Below are 22,794 nucleotides of genomic sequence, written 5' to 3' on the forward strand. Positions count from 1 at the left end.
TCAGCTGTTTTGACCAATCGTATCGCAGAATCAGAAACGCGTCTGGATTGTAGACGTTATAAAAGTTACCGTAATCGGGGCTCTGGACTCGCTCGGTTTTTTCCGGGTATCCTCCCTAGTGATGGGATTCTGTTTTCAGGCGCAGAATACTCGCCTTTCGCCCTGCATCCTCAGCTCAGCTGCAAGTCTAGGTAGTGGGCACGCAAAGCGTGGCTGCAGCAGGTCCCAGGGTGGACGATATCAATGCCATATCAAATTAAATTAACAATTCCTATGTTTAAATTACTTAGCTTGCTTGTTTGGCCAATATATCCATGTCTAGACCCTAAATGTAAAAAAAGTCAAATCCACACTCTATGGTTTCATTTGACAGCCACATTGACATTTGATTTAAGTGATGTGATACGATACGATAGTGTCGCTATCGATGTATGTTTCAGAACTTTAAATAAATTGATAATAATTTCTTACTAAGGCCGTTTCCTGTCTTGTCGTTGCGGTAGCGGCACGACCATCAAAACGCTCGGCATACGCGGTACCGAAAGCTTACCGAGCGCCTATATTTCAATAGAGCGTTCCTGATTGGCGTGGCATGTGCGGCAGTGGCGCGGCACATACTCAATTAGGAACGCTCCATTTAAGTATAGGCGCTCGGTAGCCTTCATAGAGTTTTAGTCAGAAAACGGCCTAAGAGTAGTAAATTATATTATTTTCAGTCTGTCGTATTATTCAAGATTTAAGCAAATAAATATAATTTATTTCATTTCATTTGATTTTTATTGTAATACCTATTCTTACATGAAATAGTTACGTTTTAAAAGAAAAATCAAAATGAATGGATTGAATTGGGTTTAATATTTTAGTCACGTAAAAATGTCGACATACAAACAGCCAGCTTGTCTTGTGACATCACTAGAAAATTTTGATAAAAAAATATCGATGGCGCAAGGAACGTAAACATCGTAGAAATAGTTTATTTTCTTTAATTTTTACATCGCTAGTCACAATGAGTTTTGTTAGTGATTTATCGCAGTCAAATGAATACTTAAGTTTCCGAAGCAGCATTCCACTTAGGAAAATTGTGGTAGATTCCGATGGATCTAAGGTAAGTAAACAGTTCTTTGCTTTCTTGATTTCAAGGCTGCTGTCTTGTAAATTATTGTAATAAACGAGAGGTTACACATTAAAATCTGTTTCTTACAGGCATGGAAAATATTCGATTGCGGTCCAAAGTCGGTCAGTTGTCCTTTAGTTTGTTTACCACCAGTATCTGGTACAGCTGATATTTTTTACAAACAAGTCATGGGGCTGGCTTCACGTGGAGTTCGTGTCATATCAGCGGAACCACCGCCCTATTGGAACATGAAGGAATGGTGTGACGGGTTTAAACGTCTCATAGACTATCTGGAACTTGATAAGGTTCATATTTTTGGAGCGTCTTTAGGTAAGTAAGGTTGTTTCTTTAATTTTCAGAAAGTTATTAGTTACTACTTCTATTTATTCTTAATTTTATTACAGGAGGTTTTATAGCACAGAAATTTACGGAAGTAACACAGAATTGTCCCCGAGTGGCCTCTCTAATCCTTTGCAACAGCTTCACCGACACCTCCGTATTTGAGTACAATGACTCATCTGCATTATTTTGGCTTCTTCCTTCTCTTGTACTAAAGAGGATGTTAATGGGCAACTTCGTTTCCGATAAAGTTGACAGACGAATAGCGGAATCTATTGACTTCATGGTTGAGAGAGTATGTATTTTGTTTTTTAATTTGTTCATTCCATATCAGTTACAGTACTAACTTGGTGTATGTTTCTAAGTTGCTTTCAAATTGCCAAGGTTATGACTAAAACTGAGGTACAGTTTATTTGTTGAGTGATTTAGTTAATACTTGTAAGCTGTGTTTATCTAAGATTAAAGTAAATACAACACATATTTGAGATATAAATAAACTCATTGTTCTTTTCTAAAACGAAATTTTAACATGAAATAAATGCATAAGATTAGGCTATTGTAATGGACCAATTTATTTATTTTACAGCTTGAATCACTAAACCAGTCAGAGCTGGCCTCAAGGTTAACACTCAACTGCACACCGAGCTACGTACAACCAACAGTACTTAAAAACCTTCCAATCACTATAATGGACGTCTGGGATGAGAGTGCCTTAAGTTCGCAAGTCAGAGAGGACCTATTCAAGTCCTATCCACAGGCAAAGTTGGCCCACCTAAAGAGTGGTGGGAATTTCCCGTACCTTAGCAGAAGTGATGAAGTCAACTTACATTTATTAGTAAGTATTCAGATTATACTAAATGTGTTGTAATTACATAATTGATCTGCCAACGCCTTAGTATTTTTTAAGTCGTAACACATTGACCTCATTACAATGATGATAATGGCAATGATAATAATGATTTACATGGAAACAACAGCATTGTAATTTAAGTTGAAACTCATTTGTGATAGCTTTAACTGGTTTTGATAATTTACTTTTGTAAAACTTTACCAATTATTTTTTAAGGAAACCTGAATTAAGTAGTAAGGTCGTAATTACATGTATCCCTACTAGGTAAAGTACTGATATGGTATTCTCTCTTCTAGATACATCTAAGGCAGTTTGATGGCAGTGACCTGACAGCATCATACCTAAATCTCCACAAAGTCCCGACGTCACCCACAAATCCTGAAGAAGGCACCGTCAGCTATTTTAATCAAACAGATAAATTCGTTAAAATCTCATAAGTTTCAACTCTGTTATATTTAGGTGTAAGAACAAATGTTTTAATAAAAATAATATCTGTTTAACTGTATAAGCGCTAGTCTGCTAACAAGTCCTTTTAGTACAGAATTATTTTTATAACTACCACTTACTTAAGAGGCCAACTTATAAAGATAAGACTGTATATTGTAATCAAAATTACGTTAGCATTTAATTTATTGGCATGTTAATGCGGAGTGCATTCGACTTTTCAATGAACTCATATGAACAATAAAATAGAACTATGTTTCAAGTTAATTTATTTCTTTTATTTAACAACAAGCACTACTTAACAGCTCTAATCTCTTTCTAACTTATGTAAATTCTGATCTTTTTTCTCTTTCTGGGCTTGGAGGGCCTTTTCTCTTTCCTCATCATCTGAGAAGTATTCTGCGAGGCTGTCTTCTTCGCGCGGGATGGCTGGACCGGCCATAGTGGAGCCTTTTTCTGTGAGCGCGGTCAGTTTGACTAGGGGGTCATTGTAATCCTCTGAGATTTCCTGGGTTTGGGTGTTTTGTGTATTGTGCGCCGTCACCGTTGAATATATTGACATGGCCTGAAACAAAAAATACATTGAATCTCAAGCAACTCGTTTTGTAAGTGAAAGTACGACTCGCTTTTACGCAGTTGCGTGCATCTCATGTTTGCATTCGTCATAATGAATAATGAATTCTAGTGAAACACGTATTTGCTGTTTTAGCTTGAGTAATGTGGAATTGTGGATCTGTATTGGTGTCGGCGGTGGAATTCGTTAAATAAATAGGCAGTTTGAAACTGGCTGTGAAATTGCTTGTAATTCAGTGATATCGCTCATCAATTGACGTAAGTTTAGGTATCTAGGCATTATATTATGGGCTTTCAATGCACAAGAAAATTGGGTAAGCATCAAAAACGTGAAAAATAGCATAATATAAAGTTTCCTCAATAACCCATAACGCCAATGATGGCAATAAATGAATGAGCACTTGTGTATTTATGCATTTAACTTGTACAGGTCCGTCTTGATGACCTATAAGTATTGAATACAATTTTGAGGTTGCATACCAAACTCATTGGCCGCGCGCCTGGCCGGTTAGAAAATACTNGCAAGAAAGTAGCAAAAGTTTGAATAAGACCGTCGGTGAACTTACCAAAAAAAAAACTCTAAATGTATTTTTCACTTTTTTAAACTTATGAAAATTTAAAGAGATGAAGCGCACCAAAGTTCAAAAGATGAGGCACATGACGTCAAGGCATGCTTAAAAATGTGGCGATTTGTGTCGTCACGCGGAATTTCATCGCATCATTATCTTCGTAATTACTTATTTAATTGAAAAATAAAAATATCCCGTGTCCAATATTTTTTGATAATGTAAAATTGACGGACCAAAAGTCTTTTTAAAATCTATATATAATAAAAGAAAGTCGTGTTAGTTACTCCACTTATAACTCAAGAACGGCTGAACCGATTTAGCTGAAAATTGAGGTAGTTTAGAGCCAGGAGTAAAATCAGGGAGGTAGTTTAGAGCCAGGAGAAGGACATAGGATACTTTTTATCCCGTTCGAAAAAAAAAGTCTTCTTATTTATTGCCATTAAGGCGGAACAAAGTTCGCCGGGTCAGCTAGTTCTTCATAAGTGATAGACAAAAGCAGAAACATTTGCTTTTTTAAGCCATAGACCATACTAGGTAGGTACTAATGCGTTCCAATAGGGATGATGACTGGGTAATGAAATCGAAATTCTATTTAGTCCGTCAGACAGATAATTAATTAGAAAATATTAGGTTCATATTTTTTAATTTTTTCCATAATCGAATAATTACAGTATTATGTTGAGTTGAAATGTCGCGTCGTGACGTCACATTTGAGTAAAAATTCTACTCAAGCGTGGCGTATCGCGCCATTTCAACTCGATGTAGCACTGTTATTATTTAATTATGAAAGAAAATAAATAATAACTAATATTTTCTAATTATCTGTCTGGCGGACAAATAATTGAAATTTTGTCATCTAGCCTAGTTGTCGTCAGGAAGTTGGTCTAATTAACTAATTCAGCTTGCAACTAATTCAGCTTGCAAGATTCCACCCGAACAAACATTTATGTAATTACCTACATANACTTTATAGATCTTTCTGATGCACTCGTTAGCGACAACGTTACAGCACACAAAAAAAATGTTTCTCAGTTATATTACTCCAAAACTATTAAATTTCGGATTTTTTTTAATATCACGTGAGATTTGGGGGTGGGGGAGGGGGTCAGGCAAAATCTCACCAAATCTCACCAAGGGGGGCGGGGGGGTTGAAAAATAGCCAAAATTGTCTCACGTAATTTATGGACGCCCCCAAACAAGGTAAGTATACCAGTTACAATAACAGTGATTGATGAATTAAATTGAGGCGACACTAGCTCAGTGTCGGACTGCCAATACGAGGAAGGCTGGTTCATTTTCCGCTGCATGATGCACTAATATTGTCGTAAATACACCCACTCCTACCTAACACAAGCATTATATTTAGCTTATAGCTGGACGGTAATGTTAGTATTTTTTAAATTCTCTTATGAAACCAACCGCCGCCAACCGCCTCTGTGGTCTAGTGGTAAGACCACCTGCTTCAGACGCAGAGGTCCCGGGTTCGATTCCCAGTGGGGGCAGATTTTTCTGTTCGGTTTGGTTGGTGGTAGGGCTTGTTCTAAGTCCGCCTGGCTAGCTACCACCATCTTACCTAAGTCAGTCGCCATAACAACAATGTTAACAGCATTGTTGTGTTCCGGCAGTTAGAGGTAAGATAGCCAGTTCCTCCGTGGTTGAGGATTCCGGGTGAAGCTCGCTTCCACCTTCGGCCTGATCATCACTTACCATCAGGTGAGATACAGGCCAAGAGCTTCCTCGTTGTGGATAAAAAAAATCCGGCTCGAAGGACCAATTTTTTTTTTCATCTATTTGTGGCACTCACTTGGGGATGGAGGCGGCGGACGCGACTGTGCGACGGGCGCCCGCAGTAAGTGTGCGAACGCGACAGCAACATAATTACGCGCGAGCGATAAGGATGGGTAGCTTGGGGTCATTGGACAAAATTCTACGTGCTCGCGGACCAGACTATAGCGCTGCTCCAACTTGGCGCACTCGCCCTCCAGCGCCAGCAGCCGCTCGTCGCGCTCGCGCAGCCGCCGCAGCCTGGACGACTGCACTCACTTGGGGATGGAGGCGGCGGACACGGCGGCCTGGCGCAGCGCGGCCTCCTCGAGGTAGCGCTGCTCCCACTTGGCGCACTCGCCCTCCAGCGCCAGCAGCCGCTCGTCGCGCTCGCGCAGCCGCCGCAGCCTGGACGACTGCACTCACTTGGGGATGGAGGCGGCGGACACGGCGGCCTGGCGCAGCGCGGCCTCCTCGAGGTAGCGCTGCTCCCACTTGGCGCACTCGCCCTCCAGCGCCAGCAGCCGCTCGTCGCGCTCGCGCAGCCGCCGCAGCCTGGACGACTGCACTCACTTGGGGATGGAGGCGGCGGACACGGCGGCCTGGCGCAGCGCGGCCTCCTCGAGGTAGCGCTGCTCCCACTTGGCGCACTCGCCCTCCAGCGCCAGCAGCCGCTCGTCGCGCTCGCGCAGCCGCCGCAGCCTGGACGACTGCACTCACTTGGGGATGGAGGCGGCGGACACGGCGGCCTGGCGCAGCGCGGCCTCCTCGAGGTAGCGCTGCTCCCACTTGGCGCACTCGCCCTCCAGCGCCAGCAGCCGCTCGTCGCGCTCGCGCAGCCGCCGCAGCCTGGACGACTGCACTCACTTGGGGATGGAGGCGGCGGACACGGCGGCCTGGCGCAGCGCGGCCTCCTCGAGGTAGCGCTGCTCCCACTTGGCGCACTCGCCCTCCAGCGCCAGCAGCCGCTCGTCGCGCTCGCGCAGCCGCCGCAGCCTGGACGACTGCACTCACTTGGGGATGGAGGCGGCGGACACGGCGGCCTGGCGCAGCGCGGCCTCCTCGAGGTAGCGCTGCTCCCACTTGGCGCACTCGCCCTCCAGCGCCAGCAGCCGCTCGTCGCGCTCGCGCAGCAGCCGCCGCAGCTCGGCCTCGTCGCCGCCGCCCGACCCGCCGCCGGCGCCCGGCCCGCCGCAGTAGCACTCGCGTTTCCTAAGAGACAAACATGAAGGTACTGTCGGTCAGTTCCAATGTAATGTGTGACGATCGGGAGACACAATGAAACAGATGTGCGCACTGTAGGTTTATTTGTATAGAATGAAGATTATCCTAAGCTTATTCAGGGTGGAATTTTGTAATGCCACCTGGAGGGAAAGTACTCTTAATATTGTAGATAGAAAAATTTTCTCAAAGAAAACATTCCTTTATTTTTGAAAAGAAATAGAACTGCATTCAAAAATTTCCAAAAATTTGCTTGCCACACCCGGGATTCGAACCAACTAAAATCTGTTAAAAATTACACCCTGTATTTTTATTGCATCTATCATTAGGGTTAAGTATAAGGATAAAATCTCTCTAACAAACTTGATAAATCAAATAAAAGGAAAACCATGAAATCTTAAATTATTTTAATTATGTACAGGAAATTGTATGGTATGGTAGATAATTTTCGAAAAATATTCGAAAATCTTTGAATGCAGTTCTCTTTCTTTTCAAAAATAAAGGACTGTTTTCTTTCAGTATAATTTTCTATTTACAGTATTAAGAGTACTTTCCCTCCAGGTGGCATTACAAAATTCCACCCTGTATACTAGCTAGTGGTTTATGCCTAATATAGGGAAAGGATGCGTACACACTACACCAGCTACCCATTTCTGGTCATGTCGTCTCGTTCTATCGCAAAGAATAACCATCTGATGAGAGCGAGAGAAAAAACAGAAATGTGTAGCTAGAACTGCGGCCGATTGTACAAGTCAAAGACCGCAAATGCAAACGACGGTTTCTGTCACTATGAAATGGATTTCAAGCATGGCAACACGACCAGCGCAGACCGCAACATCAGTAACTATTCAACCGCAAAGAGTTCACACTTCACACGTACAACGCAAGTATGGGAGTAACTGAGGCATTGTTGCAATCCATGCATTGTGCAGTCGCGGATAACGCCACGCTTGGAATAGAAGTAACAACCATGACTTCAGGTAGCACTGTAGTCAACCGCAACAAGCTGCTGTGTCGCCTGCGGTTGCGTCTGTAGTCCATTTACACTTATTATACCTTGATGAAAATGTTTGCCACAACATGCGTGTTTTATACAATAGCTCAGCGGTTCCCGAAAGGTGGTCCGCGGAACCCTGGGGTTCCGTGGAAAGGCCGCAAGGGTTCCGTAAAAAATATTATCCCACGTTTCGTTACCGACGTTGTTCGCTCGCACCGACTTGTTTACGCACACGGGAGGGGCAGGGCGTGCGGGCGGAGTAGTACGGGGGTTTCGCTAGGAAAAGTATAATCAATTAGGGTTCCTTGGCAAAAAAAAATTGGGAAACCCTGTGTACAGGTCCGTATTGATGACGTAGAAGTAATAAATAAAATTGTAAGGTTGCATACCAAACTCATTGGTCGCGCGCCTGGCCGGTTAGAAAATGCTTTTTACTTTTTTGCGTTTTTTCATCGATTGTCACTTTTTTTCTCTTTTGTCTTGAATTTTCTACCAAAACGAAATGTAATTTATTTTATTTTGAAGCAATATAATTTTACATTTTACATTTAACAAAGCCTTTCAATTAATAAATATCCCTCGTAGTGAAAGACGTAAATTTCCGTTCATGGTCCTACGAGTCGGATTGGCTTTGAAAGTGGTAGGGAAGTTTCGGTAGTCCATGGTGGAATACCGCCTGTACGTAATAACTGGATAGCAAGCTGCTATTTCGGAGTCCACACGGCAGTGGAAGGGTCCGGTCTCTGGATGGAGGCTGGATAATAAACGTACGGGAGGAGCAGTTAAGTCGTTGGCAGCGGTTGGTGGCAGCCAAGGAGCGCTAGGGAGCGCTAAATTCGAACGAGCAAAGCGAGCGTGAGTAAGAAGTACGAGCCTAGGAGCTGATGGTGCACGTAATATCATCTTCAAGTGTGTGTTGTGAGAGTGCAATTGCAATCGTGAGTAGTTTAAACATTATTTACTTTGAAACGGAAAGAAGAAAGAAAATTAACTTTGAACATTTACATTACTAACGTTGCATTTTTTCATGTTTACTTGTTTTTTGTTTTATTAACTGTATATTTTGCTGTGCGTGTGTATTTTTGTTTTTGTATTACTTGTTGTGTATATTGTTGATTTTATTTGTCAACTATGGAACCATTGGCTAAGGTTCAAGAGGCCACTAAGGCCGCAATCGAAAGAGCTTTTACAAACTTCAAAAAGTGTCCAAAAGACAGGTTAAGTCAAGCTTATCTTGAAACTAGGTTGGAGACATTAGAACAGCACTGGGCTGTCTTTTTTAAAACTCAACAAGAGATTGTCAGTAGCATTGACGAGGATGAACTGCAAGAGTCTGATTATTATAAAGACAATGTGTTTGACGAGGTAGAGGAATTGTACATGGACTACAAGTCACATATTAAGGAGAAATTAAACATGTTAGTTTCATTGCCTACTTTCAAATCACACAATGAATCAGCTCCACAAACAACGCAGTTCAAATTACCTGAAATAAAAATACCTACATTTTCAGGTAGGTACTTAGAGTGGCAAACTTTCAGAGATTTGTTCACAGGACTGGTCCACAATAATAATTCTTTAGATTCAGCACAAAAATTATACTACTTGAAAGCTTATCTTGTGGGAGATGCTGCTCAACTCTTAAAAAATATTTCAGTTACAACTGAAAACTACTTGAGCAGCTGGGAAAAGCTTGAGAGTATGTATAATAAAACGGCTAATTCAAGCACAAAGGTAGGAAATCTTGATGATAAAGTTGTGTCATGTTTATCGACTGGAAATTGTAAAGAAACTGTTCTGTTACCAACAGCATTGGTTAAAGCCAAGTCGAGGGATGGCACTTACCGTGATATGCGAGCCTTGTTAGATCAAGGTTCGCAAGGCTCTTTTATAACTGAATCAATGGTTCAGTACTTAGGACTAAAGAAAAACTTTAGTAAACACACTGTGACAGGTGTAGGGGGAGACAATACTTTGTTGTCTAAATCATACGTGACTTTACACTTAAAGTCGAGGTTTGATCCAACTTTCAACATGCAGATTAACGTTTACGTTTTAAAGGCAATAACATCTCTTCTTCCATCCGTAGAAGCATGCCCTGTAGATTTGTTAGGGTTAACAATAGGAGACCTTGCTGATCCGGAATATTATAAGCCAAATAAAATTGACGTTCTGCTAGGTGCTGAAGTATACAGCCAAGTGGTTCGAGCAGGTATTGAACGCAGTGCATCTAGCCGTGTGTTAGCACAAGAAACGACTTTTGGCTGGATACTGTCTGGAGTCGTTGAAGCAGATTCCCTATCTAGGACCGATTCATTTACTAACACTACAGTTATGCATGTAAGTATGGAGAATGATGACATGTTGAAGAAATTCTGGGAGCTTGAAGGAGAACCCTGCGTGGCCAAAAAGATGTTGACTGAAGAAGAGGTAAAATGCGAACAGTTATTCGTAACCACCACACGACGTGATGACAGTGGTCGTTATGTAGTCAGACTGCCCTTCAAGGATGATATTCGAAGCTGCGCAGAAGGTGGATCTAAACTAATAGCTGAAAAGAAACCTAAACACACTCACAAATTTAGAAGAAACAAAAACACTTACCTGTATCGTTGACGATGACTGTATGAGAATAGGAGGTAGGTTAGAAATGTCACAGTTAAATTATAATCAAAAACTTCCGATATTACTTTGGAAAAATTCGTTTTTGACACAAACTTTTGATTGTTGATGCTCATATTAAGACAATGCACGGGGGTCCACAGGCTATGGTAACATATCTGAGGACAAAATACTGGATAACTGGTGTAANAGGTGGCAGGAGCTGGCCATAGGAAGTCCTAAACGAAACGGCGGAAGCTTATCGAGTTTGGGTTCGTTGGATTTGTCTTCCCGAGCACTTAGGCCATGAGATTGAGAAACAACTAAAAAGTTTAAAATAAAGTTGTAATAAAAAAAACTTTTTTAAAAACAAGCTTGACTTCGTTTTAAAATTATAATTGACTTCATCATCAGGACCCTGGACATCATCTAGCACTAAAGTGCTCTAAAAGACAAATCCAACGAACCCAAACTAGATGCAATTCCGCCGTTTCGTTTAGAAGTACCTGTGGCCACCTCCAGTTTCAGCTCAATCGGTTGAGGAGAACTGGTTTTAAATTCAGTTGCAAGATTTTATCCCATACTAACTAACAAGCGAAGTGCTTTTACGCATATCTTTTTTGCGACTAGACTTCTTAGAGTATTATACCATTTTGGAATCTTGGATAGTTGCGTCAACTTTATAAAAAACTTGCCGCAGTAGTGTTCAGACTTTTTTTTTACAAAACGGTAAGTAAAAGTGGAGTGAAAGTAAAAATCGTTCAAAATTTTAAGGAAATAAAATATTTTGATTAACTTTTGTGTAAAAACTGCAAGGATTCTGTGGGTTTTAAGAGTTGGGGTGGACAGCAACACTACTTAAGTTGCCGATACAAACAAAAAAACAGAAATATTTGAAAAATGGTGGTCGTGGTAATGTAAAATATCATAAGGGGTGTCAATATTCGAAGAATTTCGTAATTTATTGTGTAACTTAAAAAATAATTGAGATAGTTTTTTTTCTTATTTTTCCTAAAGTAGTCATGACTACGTCCATCCTGCGGCGTCGGCTTATCCTTGAATTTTGGGACACGTTGACTTTTCGGATAGATCCAGTTAATTCTGTAACCTATTACTGATATCGTTTGAAAGAGCTCGTGAAGCACTTTCAAGATCAATAAGCAGTTTTTCGATATCTTGTGTAGTTTAGAAATAATCGAATGAGATCACTTATCGTTTCCACCCTGTATTAATAGTACTCACAGTGAACTGCTCACTAGTCTTCACTCAATAATCAAATCAATAAATAATTATAAAAAAAATATAAATAAACATAAGTTATAAGTTGCACTTTCACATCGACAAAAGAAAATATATAATTTTACTGAAACAAAAAAGTACAACTATTAAAACAAAAAGGAGTAATCTAGTTATGACAAAAAAAAACATAACATAGATCACTCTAATCCTGAAAAATAAAAAACTATATGAAAGTAATCTAATTATGAACAAAATTATGTCATAATTTAGATCAATCCACTTCATTAGATAAAAAACTAAAAAGGAGTAATATAATTATGACTAATGTAGATCACTCCAAACCTGAAAAAAAAAATGCTTCATCAAGATCAAAGGTCTTTCTAGAGCATAAATTAATTAAATCCCTCATTTTACAATCACTTGGAAATTTCGGGAGACAAACAGTGTTTTGGTACACAAAATCTCAATGTTTCCCTGACTTTCCAGGTGACCCCTCTATTTCACTGACTTTCCCTGACTGCTATGAGCTTCCCTGACTTTTCCCTGACTTTCCAGAATGTGGACACCCTGTTTATCGACTGGCAATTGTAAAGAAACTGTTCTGGTACCAACAGCAATGGTTAAAGCCAAGTCGAGGGATGGCACTTACCGTGATATGCGAGCCTTGTTGGATCAAGGTTCGCAAGGCTCTTTTATAACTGAATCAATGGTTCAGTACTTAGGACTAAAGAAAAACTTTAGTAAACACACTGTGACAGGTGTAGGGGGAGACAATACTTTGTTGTCTAAATCATACGTGACTTTACACTTAAAGTCGAGGTTTGATCCAACTTTCAACATGCAGATTAACGTTTACGTTTTAAAGGCAATAACATCTCTACTTCCATCAGTAGAAGCATGCCCTGTAGATTTGTTAGGGTTGTCAATAGGAGACCTTGCTGATCCGGAATATTATAAGCCAAATAAAATTGACGTCCTGCTAGGTGCTGAAGTGTACAGCCAAGTAGTTCGAGCAGGTATTGAACGCAGTGCATCTAGCCGGGTGTTAGCACAAGAAACGACTTTTGGCTGGATACTGTCTGGAGTCGTTGAAGCAGATTCTCTATCTAGGACCGATTCATTTACTAACACTACAGTTATGCATGTAAGTATGGAGAATGATGACATGTTGAAGAAATTCTGGGAGCTTGAAGGAGAACCCTGCGTGGCCAGAAAGATGTTGACTGAAGAAGAGGTAAAATGCGAACAGTTATTCGTAACCACCACAAGACGTGATGACAGTGGTCGTTATGTAGTCAGACTGCCCTTCAAGGATGATATTCGAAGCTGTGCAGAAGGTGGGTCTAAACAAATAGCTGAAAAGAGATTTAAGGGTTTGGAAACTAAACTGTTAAAGAAAATTAAATTGAANCAAACTTTTGATTGTTGATGCTCATATTAAGACAATGCACGGGGGTCCACAGGCTATGGTAACATATCTGAGGACAAAATACTGGATAACTGGTGTAAAGTTAGCAGTCAAAGCTTATTTTCGAACATGTGTTATTTGCACAAGGTACTCAAATAAAACACGAGAGCAACTTATGGGTCAGCTTCCCTCGGCACGCGTTACACCAAGCAAACCATTTCTTTGTAGTGGAGTAGATTACGCAGGTCCAATTAATATGCGTTTGTCGAAGGGTAGGGGCAACAAATCATATAAAGGGTACATTGCTCTATTCATTTGTATGTCAACACGTGCTGTTCATTTAGAACCAGTTAGTGATATGACAACTAAGGGATTTTTGGCCGCCTTCAGGAGATTTGTTGCTAGACGTGGTCGTTGTGCTCAACTTTATAGCGACAATGGAACTAATTTTATAGGAGCGGCACGCGAGCTCGCTGAGTTGTTTGACGAACAGAAATCGACATTTGTGCCTGAACTAGCTGAGTATCTAGCAAATAACGGTACTCNGGTTACATTTGGATCCGCTTGCGCGCCATTTTTAGCAGTTCGCGCGTTGCAGCAAGTAACGTACGATGAAGCTCAGGAATCTCCAAGGATAAAGGAAATCATTTTGAATGATTTCTATATGGATGACCTCATGACAGGAACTGAAAATGTAGATGATGGTTATTCAATTTACAGCGAAATAAAAGCTACATTAGCGAAGGGTGGCTTTCAGTTACAAAAATGGATAAGTAATAGTATGGAATTACTACATAAAATAAAGGAAGATGTGAGAGATAAAGATGAAGGTATCAAGATAGAAATGGATGCAAATATAACAAAAATCTTGGGACTTACCTGGGATCCACGTACTGATTCCTTTCAGTACTCGGTTGATCTTGCTGCTCTAATAGAACCTGTAACAAAAAGAAGAGTTTTGTCTGATATAAGTAGACTATTTGATCCGCTAGGCTGGCTGGCTCCAAGCATCATTATAGCAAAAACAATGATTCAACAACTATGGTTGGCTGGTATCGACTGGGATGAAGAGCTGCCTAGCGAATTACTGAGCAAATGGTGTACTTACCGTGATAGTTTGAGTGCATTGAAGAATATGAGAATCCCGCGCTGGTTACACACAAAAACTTCTGATAAACAAGTCCAATTACATGGTTTTTCGGATGCGTCAAAAACAGCGTATGCAGCTGTAGTTTATATTAGAGTAGAAGATGCCGAAGGTAACATTTACGTACAATTGGTTGCGTCAAAAACTAAAGTGGCACCTATAAAACAGGTTTCTATACCTAGATTGGAACTCTGTGGGGCTACTCTTTTAACCAAATTGATGATAGAGATTGCAAATGTGTTAAATATAGAGAAGAAACATTTGCACGCATGGACTGATTCCGAAGTAGTACTAGCTTGGCTAAACAGTCATCCTAGCCGGTGGAAAACTTTCGTCGCGAACAGAGTTTCTGAAATTCTTACTGCTTTGGATACACATCATTGGTCACATGTACCCTCCAAACAAAATCCTGCTGATTGCGCCTCGCGCGGAGTTAATCCAACAGAACTTGCAAACACGACCATTTGGTTCGAGGGTCCCGAATTCCTCAGAAAGAAAACTATTGAGACTAAGAAACCTAAACACCTACTCACAAATTTGGAAGAAATAAAAACACTTACCTGTGTTGTTGACGATGACTTCATCTGGAAAAAATACTCTTCGCTTCATAAACTGGTCCGAATAATAGCCTATTGTAGAAGATTTTTGAATCTCAGAAGCTCATCTATTAAGAGAAATAACACGATTCATCTCAATGTAGAAGAAATTGATGAGGCTCTGAACATATGTATTAGAAAAACACAAGAAGAACATTTTCCTGAAGAATTGCATGATCTGAAAATGAAAGGCAACTTAGTCACAAAAAGGAAACAATTGAAAAGTCTAAATTTATTTCTGGATTCAAACAACATTATTAGAATTGGAGGTAGGTTAGAAATGTCACAGTTAGATTATGATCAAAAACATCCGATATTACTTGCAAAAAACTCGTTTTTGACCAAACTTTTGATTGTTGATGCTCATATTAAGACAATGCACGGGGGTCCACAGGCTATGGTAACATATCTGAGGACAAAATACTGGATAACTGGTGTAAAGTTAGCAGCCAAAGCTTATTTTCGAACATGTGTTATTTGCACAAGGTACTCAAATAAAACACGAGAGCAACTTATGGGTCAGCTTCCCTCGGCACGCGTTACACCAAGCAAACCATTTCTTTGTAGTGGAGTAGATTACGCAGGTCCAATTAATATGCGTTTGTCGAAGGGTAGGGGCAACAAATCATATAAAGGGTACATTGCTCTATTCATTTGTATGTCAACACGTGCTGTTCATTTAGAACCAGTTAGTGATATGACAACTAAGGGATTTTTGGCCGCCTTCAGGAGATTTGTTGCTAGACGTGGTCGTTGTGCTCAACTTTATAGCGACAATGGAACTAATTTTATAGGAGCGGCACGCGAGCTCGCTGAGTTGTTTGACGAACAGAAATCGACATTTGTGCCTGAACTAGCTGAGTATCTAGCAAATAACGGTACTCAATGGAATTTTATTCCCCCACATGCACCCAATTTTGGAGGACTTTGGGAGGCGGGAATAAAATCCACCAAACACCATCTTCGTCGAGTTATTGGGAACTCAACTCTGACCTTTGAGGAAATGGCAACGGTACTTGCTCAAATTGAGGCTTGCCTTAATTCAAGGCCACTCTCTTATGTTGAAGATCAGGAAGGTTTCGTTGCCCTTTCGCCTGGTCATTTTTTGGTAGGAGAGCCGCTTATACTAATTCCTGAAATCAACTTTGAAAAATCTAATATTAGTTGTCTTAAACGTTGGCAACTGACACAAAGGATGCTACAAGACTTTTGGAAGCATTGGTCTCATGATTATTTGCATCAATTCTTACAAAGACACAAGTGGGTCTACAAAACCCCAGAACCTAAACTGGGTGACGTGGTTTTGATCAAAGAAGATGGCATGCCTCCTGGCAGGTGGTTGTTGGGTAGAGTCGAGCAAAAACATCCTGGCCCTGATCAGATCACCCGAGTGGTTACTGTTCGCACACAAAATTCTTTGATCAAAAGACCTGTGTCCAAAATTTGTGTGCTTCCATTAGCGGAATAATTAATTATTGTAATTTTATGTTGAAATGTAAATATGATGTGCATGTTAAAGTTACTTTAATTCTTATGATTGATATTTTGTTGTAGCAATCCTCACAAAACTTTGTATAGTTGAAGTTAAATTTTTATTATTAATTGTTTTAATCACAATGAGAATGTTTTAGTTATGAGTATGTGCTAAGCAAACTATTTAGTAGTATTTGTTACTATTATGCCCACTGTAGGCAAGGAAGTTTACTTTTTGTTCAGTTTGTGTATATAATTTAACTTTAAATTGTACTGCAAAGATTAGATTTGGTTTGTTTCTTGTTTTGTTTAATTAAGTAAAGGACATTCTGGAATTATGTCCTTTAGCGGGCGGAAATGTACAGGTCCGTNATTGTAAGGTTGCATACCAAACTCATTGGTCGCGCGCCTGGCCGGTTAGAAAACTATTTTTACTTTTTTGCGTTTTTTCATCGATTGTCACTTTTCTCTTTTGTCTTGAATTTTCTACCAAAACGAAATGTAATTTATTTTATTTTGAAGCAATATAATTTTACATTTTACATTTAACAAAGCCTTTCAATTAATAAATATCCCTCGTAGAGTGAAAGACGTAAATTTTCGTTCAATAAGATCAATCTATTGATTAACTTTCTAATTAGGTGATATTTTTGCCAAAATAACGGGTCAAACGACTATTTAAACTACTTTGGTCTCTTTGACTCTAAAATATTTGAAAAATATTGAAGTATTTCTTTTGGTTTATAATAAGAGTTCATGAAATAATTTCTCACTTTTTTTAAATTATTTAGTAAGAAATATAGTTGATGTTTAATATTATAAATTGTTTTACTTGTATTAAATAAGATTAGCAAAAATAAACCCATATCATAATGGGGGACATATGTCACCCGCGCGAGCACTCTAGGAGTATTTAGGGGCGCGAGCACTCTAGTGTTAAGAAGCACATATTATGATTCGGTAGATTTTNCGTTCAAACTAGATAAATGGAACTATGTAAGGGCGTTTTTATTGTTATGCGGATTTGCTCACGCACGCAGGATTACCCCGTAGATATCATCATCATTTCAGCCAAACGTCGTCCACTGCTGGACAAGGGCCTTCCCCAATGATTTCCATAGCTGCTGTAACGTAATGTTCAAATTACCTGAGCGACAAGGTTGGACACGTCGCCCGCATTGGCGGGTAGTATGAGCGTGTTGTTGGTTCTGGCGAGCTTGTTGAACGCCGCCACGTACTGTTCAGCCAGTGTCAGCGACGCTGCATGCTTGCTGTCCTGTGAACGTAGGAAAAAATATTTTTTTATTTTATTTTATTCAGAAAACAAACAGCTTACAAATACAACAAGTAGTTGGTCCAAGTCTATAGTTTTCACCATCTGTTTCATATTATATTATTCACTGGTAATTTTGTATATTTGATGACGTAAAGCTAGCTTAATGAGGACTAAACACTAATCTCAAAAATACAAATATGCACTTAAAAATAGAAATTTTTCGTTTTCCAGATGCCAGTTCTACCAATAGTATGGAATCGACTAAATATTTGAAGTGTAAAAAAAAAGTATAAACGTAAAATTAACGTTAGGCGTTCCTCATACTCAAATTTAAAATCGGCACTCCAATGAAGCCACATTTGCTTGCACATTGGCGCTTTTATACATTTACCGTTCTCGAAAGTTAACACAGTCAGTGAAACATTTGTTTAAGAGAGTAATGCCCGTTTTCACCATCAATACCAAATATTTAAGTGATGGTAACACATAACAGGAATTTTGTTTCCATAGGGGTCACTTAAAAATTAAGTATTGATGGTGAAAACGGGCATTAAGCTCACCTTCTGCGCAAGCGCACCGCCGACGAGCCTCAAGCCGCGCGCGCGCGCCTCCGCTACGGCGAGCATGGCCTGCGCCTCTCCCGACGCCTTGTTGATCTGCTCCTGCTTTTCAGCCTCTGAAATCAGATGGTTAAGGTTCACAATCGAATATCAATCATGGGCATGTAATGTAACTCTGTGGCGTCTATCACTATCACAAGTGAGAAATGTATGTTAAGTTTGAATATAGTTGTGCCTTGTTTGTAAATATCAATATTTTGGCGCTAAAAGCCGTTTTAATTTTTCATTCACCCCCCTTTAAGTCTTTGGCACCATAACTCTCAAACAAGTAAGCGATTTAGATGCGATTTTTCTTTAATTTTAAGCGATTCTCAGGCATGTTCAGCCTCAGGGATACGATACCCATACCATCGAAAAAAGTTTACATTCGTAAAATAATTCAAAGTTCGATTTTTCTTTCGAATATTACACCGTTTCTCTCAAATAGGTGAATAGTTCTTTTTCAGTTTAGTTTATGTAGATTTTTTCGCTAGTCTTATACCTGACGCCAATATGCGGGCCTGGCGCTTGCCCTCAGCGACGTTGATGTCAGCCGCGCGCACGCCCTCGGATTCCAAGATGGCGGCGCGCTTCCGCCGCTCCGCCTCCACCTGCATCTGCATGGCCTCGTGAACGCGCGACGGCAGCTTGATGTCACCTGTACAATAAAGAACGTGGTTCATTGGCATATTTACTTTTCAGAATCCATCCAAACCATCTGTCACAGAACTGGAGGTTTTGGGGGTTTTTTGAACGGGGTTTGATTCCCAGTTTCCCAGTCCCAGGAGCAATATTTTAAAAACTGGTTTCTTAAAAACAAGACGAGTGACGTACCCTTGGTGACGTATCTAGGAAACCTCTTTTTTTTGTTACTGTTTTTCTTATTGCTTTTTTTGCTGTCTTTGGTTTAAAATCAAAATTGAAATTATTTTATTGTACTGTGTAAAATTCATGAGTTGCTTACATTATAATAATATGCATGCTGTGGTTATTGTTTGTGTGGGAGCAATTGGCTAGAGACCTTTGGCTTTTTTTTGTGCTTAATACTGTATGTTATGTTGATAGCCCAATAAAAAAAAATCAGCTCAGTTGATTTGGTAGTTGGCTAGAAGGTTTATTGAGAGTAGAATAGTCTTTTTTTCTACATATATTTTTTGCAGTTGAGTGTACATAAAAAACATAAATTATAACTAGATAGAAATTCTTTTCAAGTTTTAAATTTAGTTTGTGATATCATATTAACACAAAATTTCTAATAACTTAATTGGTAGCAGTTTTAGAAATATAATACAGTAACTAATGGATTAATATTTTAACACTTACGAATTTCATATCGGAGACAAGTTATGCCCCAAGCTTCACTGGCTTTATTGATGGCATGCACAATGGACACGTTCAAGGATTCTCTCTCCCTGAACACTTTGTCCAGTGATATCTGACCTAGTTCTGATCTCATAGTTGTTTGAGCCAGCTGTGTAATAGCAAATTCAGGATCTTCCACCCCATATGATGCTAAAAAAGGAAATTTGGATTATAATAAAAAATATTTTCTTATACTATTAGGGAAATTATAAAATTTAAGATAATCATTTACCTAAATATGGATCTATGATGCGAAGGTATAATACTCCATCGATACTCAACGTCACATTGTCCGATGTAATTGCACTCTGCTTAGGAACATCTATCGCTATTTCTTTAAGACTTTGCACATATTTTATCTTGTCTACTATTGGCCACAGTAGATTCAACCCTGGTTCCAATATTCTGTGAAATTTACCCATACGTTCTACAATCCATGCCTGGAATTTATTAAAATAGTCTATTTAAGTAATTTTCAAGAACAAAAATGTATTCTTTTTAATAATATATGGGTGTATTACTATAAGTAATTGAATTTTAAAAATATGTATGAAGTTTTTGCAGTTGCCAGGTTTAGTTAAAAAGAATAGTACCAAGATTAATATGCTAAAATTATCGAGATAATTTAGTAATTCTAATTAGATTCTTATTTTGATTACAACATATTTTTTTAATGTATCATCATTTCATAATCACTTCACTTTTATGTTACGAGCGCAGTTTTTGACTTACCTCTTGCTGTGGGACAAACATAACGATAGTATTTAGTGGAGTAGTAGATCGGCCTCTGGTTGCAGTAACGTTGTACAGAATACGAGCTTCATTTTGGAATTCCGGCTTGGAAATATTCTGAAAACAAGACCAGTGAGTGAGGTTAGAACTCAATGTTATTGATCTTACCATAATGCTTCAGATTTATACTAACTCGTAATGAAAGCGCCCTAGTAAACAGAAGTCTGGATCGAGAAAACATGATGTTTACACACAATACAATTATATTAATTTCCAAATAATTTACAATACATTCTACATTCTGCGGTACACCTTTACTAGTGTTGTCATTACTGTGCAAAACTGCTAAGTATCGATTTAAAACGTCAAAAAATATTTTTTATCATTATAGTTAATCGACTAAATCAAAACCAATTGAACACGACGTTAACGACTACGACATCACTCAATCAGACTAGTGTTGTTGAATGGCGACTAATCGTAGGACTAGTGATCAAATCAAAAGTTTGATCAATATTACTTGGACACGTAAAATAAAATGAGCGACGTTGATATTTCTAACGAAAGTAGTAAAAATTTATTGCAAAATTCATCATGTCATGATGATGGTATATTAGCGAGAATACGAAGATTAAAGATACAAGAAGATTTGATGATTCAAAGTATAAAAAAGAATTTTGGTGATGATGATAACGATTTTATAAAATGTGATTTTGATTGTAAAAGGTATATAAATAAGTTAAAGTCATCTTTTGTGGATATAAAACAATTGTATGATGATCTAAAGTGCATAACAAAATCACAAGATACCATAAGGAATTCAGGTTAGTTACCTATTTATTTAACATAAATATAATTTTCATTACTATTCCATAAAGGCAAATTTATATACCTTAATATAGAAATTGTATTTGTAGTCTGTACCATAAAAAAATTTTTTGTTTTTTTCGGAATTTCAGATATCGATGACGTCAAAAAACATGTTTTAGAACTTGATGAACATATCAAAACTTTCAAAAAATTTCTGCATAGAGAATTGGCTACTTTGAAAACAAATGAAGAATATTTACTGAAGCAAGTGTGTGGCTGATGATTTTATTCATAAAAAAGAACAAAAAACAATTTAAATTAGGTACTTAAAAAAATAATAAAGTTTTACTTTTTCAGATAAATGCTGTTGAAAATCAGACTAATAAAGTAATAAAGCATACAAAAGTAATTAGCAAGACATATAGTGATATTATACCGAGCCCCGTAAGAAATATAATTAATTCTCCATTTAAATATCCAGTAAGTTTTTGAATGTGTGATAATATTATGTCACATTATAATTTCGAAGCCTTTTAATTTGTAAAAGTGTCAAATTACAGGAAGTTCAACAGTTCCAAGATTTTTTAAGTCACACAAATAAGTACGGAGGATGGAACGAATACAATCATAACATTTTCATCAAAATATGGCAAAAACATTTTCCAAGCAATGACGATGCTGAAAACTTATGCCAAACTGATACAGACTTATTCATACAAGATGTCTCGAATAATATATCTGGTGATTTGTTAATTTTAATCAGATTTTAATAATTTATTGAATTAAAAACTTGTTCCTGTTCAATAATCGTTTAAAATTAATGTTATATTCCAGGACTTACTCAACAAGAAATAACAGCACATTTACATTGGTATATCAAATATTTATCTCATAAGAAACGACAACAACTGGCTATAGAAGAATGGAGAGCCAAAACAAGACCAAAAAAAGATTATAATTGCAATAAAAAGTCATCAAGTTCACAAAGTGAAATAGAAAATGTGTCTAATAGAACACGTCGTTGGCAAAGCTCAGGCACAAGAACACATAAAAAAGCCGGTAGGGAATGATAATAATAAAAATATGTATACAATTTTTTCACTTTTTTCATACTTGTTATTGATTTTTAGGTGAATTGCATAAACAAGATCACGATAGTAATACAAGGTAAGAATGATGGATTTTTTTTTCTTTAAAATGAAATTACTATAATATTATAGTTTAATAATGTAGAAGTGCAAGATGTTATTTTAAATTTTGTTTTAGCTTAACGACTGAAGGAAGACCCAATAATATGTCTTTAGTAGATACGAATGCGTTTTTGAAGGAAATGGAGAGATCTCATAATTTATTGGATGATAAAGTAGTTGAATTTAGCTATGCTAAATCGACAGAGCAATGGAGCAATAGATGTCAAAGCTCAGCAGACCCAAAACCGCGTTTAGTCGATTTAGACAATATTTCTAAACGGTGAGTTATTAGATTTAATTTAGTCTGATAAAGTAAGTCATTTAGTACCTACTATTGCCTACTATATTATATTAATTTTCAGCGGTACACCGAACTGGCGTTTAAAATTACTGTGAATCATAATCGTTTCACTCTTCGTGCTTTTAGCATTTAGGGAATTTTGTGTTATGGAAATAAGTAGATTTAAGTGAGAATAAAACATTTAACAAT

At 38.4% G+C, this 22,794-nt stretch overlaps 4 protein-coding genes across 4 annotated transcripts; 3 read left to right on the top strand and 1 right to left on the bottom strand.

Annotated features, from left to right (window-relative positions):
• Window positions 1-911: 911 nt before the first annotated feature.
• Window positions 912-2,869, top strand: LOC114359618 (maspardin). The gene is made up of 5 exons (XM_028314083.1): window positions 912-1,105; window positions 1,204-1,444; window positions 1,519-1,748; window positions 2,040-2,288; window positions 2,600-2,869. The coding sequence occupies exons 1-5, from the start codon at window positions 1,007-1,009 to the stop codon at window positions 2,738-2,740; spliced, it is 960 nt and encodes a 319-aa protein (XP_028169884.1). The 5' UTR covers window positions 912-1,006; the 3' UTR covers window positions 2,741-2,869.
• A 130-nt stretch (window positions 2,870-2,999) lies between these two features.
• Stoml2 (stomatin like 2) lies at window positions 3,000-20,604 on the bottom strand. The gene is made up of 8 exons (XM_028314079.1): window positions 20,498-20,604; window positions 20,305-20,421; window positions 19,805-20,012; window positions 19,534-19,722; window positions 18,713-18,868; window positions 18,172-18,287; window positions 17,483-17,611; window positions 3,000-3,312 (listed from the first exon to the last, which is right to left on the bottom strand). The coding sequence occupies exons 1-8, from the start codon at window positions 20,543-20,545 to the stop codon at window positions 3,055-3,057; spliced, it is 1,221 nt and encodes a 406-aa protein (XP_028169880.1). The 5' UTR covers window positions 20,546-20,604; the 3' UTR covers window positions 3,000-3,054.
• Window positions 13,142-16,700, top strand: LOC114359617 (uncharacterized). The gene is made up of 2 exons (XM_028314081.1): window positions 13,142-13,645; window positions 15,728-16,700. Exons 1-2 carry the CDS (start codon window positions 13,157-13,159, stop codon window positions 16,328-16,330), a joined length of 1,092 nt encoding a protein of 363 aa, XP_028169882.1. The 5' UTR covers window positions 13,142-13,156; the 3' UTR covers window positions 16,331-16,700.
• Window positions 20,367-22,788, top strand: LOC114359616 (coiled-coil domain-containing protein 112). Its single transcript, XM_028314080.1, has 9 exons — window positions 20,367-20,445; window positions 20,696-21,128; window positions 21,264-21,382; window positions 21,472-21,594; window positions 21,675-21,855; window positions 21,949-22,173; window positions 22,245-22,281; window positions 22,381-22,584; window positions 22,667-22,788. Exons 2-9 carry the CDS (start codon window positions 20,843-20,845, stop codon window positions 22,698-22,700), a joined length of 1,209 nt encoding a protein of 402 aa, XP_028169881.1. The 5' UTR covers window positions 20,367-20,445; window positions 20,696-20,842; the 3' UTR covers window positions 22,701-22,788.
• The last annotated feature ends 6 nt before the right edge of the window (window positions 22,789-22,794 follow it).

Source organism: Ostrinia furnacalis, unplaced genomic scaffold (assembly GCF_004193835.3).
Source record: "Ostrinia furnacalis isolate ACB-3 unplaced genomic scaffold, ASM419383v2 OfSCF4519, whole genome shotgun sequence".
Classification (NCBI taxonomy): domain Eukaryota; kingdom Metazoa; phylum Arthropoda; class Insecta; order Lepidoptera; family Crambidae; genus Ostrinia; species Ostrinia furnacalis.

What these genes read in the sequence shown, in the direction of transcription:
- LOC114359616 (XM_028314080.1), top strand. Translation starts at nt 20,843, where the DNA reads ATGAGCGACGTTGATATTTCTAACGAAAGTAGTAAAAATTTATTGCAA. An exon ending in TGTCTCGAATAATATATCTG is followed by an intron (nt 21,856 to 21,948) that starts GTGATTTGTTAA and finishes GTTATATTCCAG; the next exon opens with GACTTACTCAACAAGAAATA. An exon ending in AAGAACACATAAAAAAGCCG is followed by an intron (nt 22,174 to 22,244) that starts GTAGGGAATGAT and finishes ATTGATTTTTAG; the next exon opens with GTGAATTGCATAAACAAGAT.
- LOC114359618 (XM_028314083.1), top strand. Translation starts at nt 1,007, where the DNA reads ATGAGTTTTGTTAGTGATTTATCGCAGTCAAATGAATACTTAAGTTTC. An exon ending in TAGATTCCGATGGATCTAAG is followed by an intron (nt 1,106 to 1,203) that starts GTAAGTAAACAG and finishes TGTTTCTTACAG; the next exon opens with GCATGGAAAATATTCGATTG. An exon ending in TTGACTTCATGGTTGAGAGA is followed by an intron (nt 1,749 to 2,039) that starts GTATGTATTTTG and finishes TTTATTTTACAG; the next exon opens with CTTGAATCACTAAACCAGTC.
- Stoml2 (XM_028314079.1), bottom strand. Translation starts at nt 20,545, where the DNA reads ATGTTTTCTCGATCCAGACTTCTGTTTACTAGGGCGCTTTCATTACGA. An exon ending in CTAGGGCGCTTTCATTACGA is followed by an intron (nt 20,422 to 20,497) that starts GTTAGTATAAAT and finishes TCTTGTTTTCAG; the next exon opens with AATATTTCCAAGCCGGAATT. An exon ending in TGTCCAACCTTGTCGCTCAG is followed by an intron (nt 3,313 to 17,482) that starts GTAATTTGAACA and finishes TTTTTGTTTCAG; the next exon opens with GCCATGTCAATATATTCAAC.
- LOC114359617 (XM_028314081.1), top strand. Translation starts at nt 13,157, where the DNA reads ATGCACGGGGGTCCACAGGCTATGGTAACATATCTGAGGACAAAATAC. An exon ending in TGCCTGAACTAGCTGAGTAT is followed by an intron (nt 13,646 to 15,727) that starts CTAGCAAATAAC and finishes CTAGCTGAGTAT; the next exon opens with CTAGCAAATAACGGTACTCA.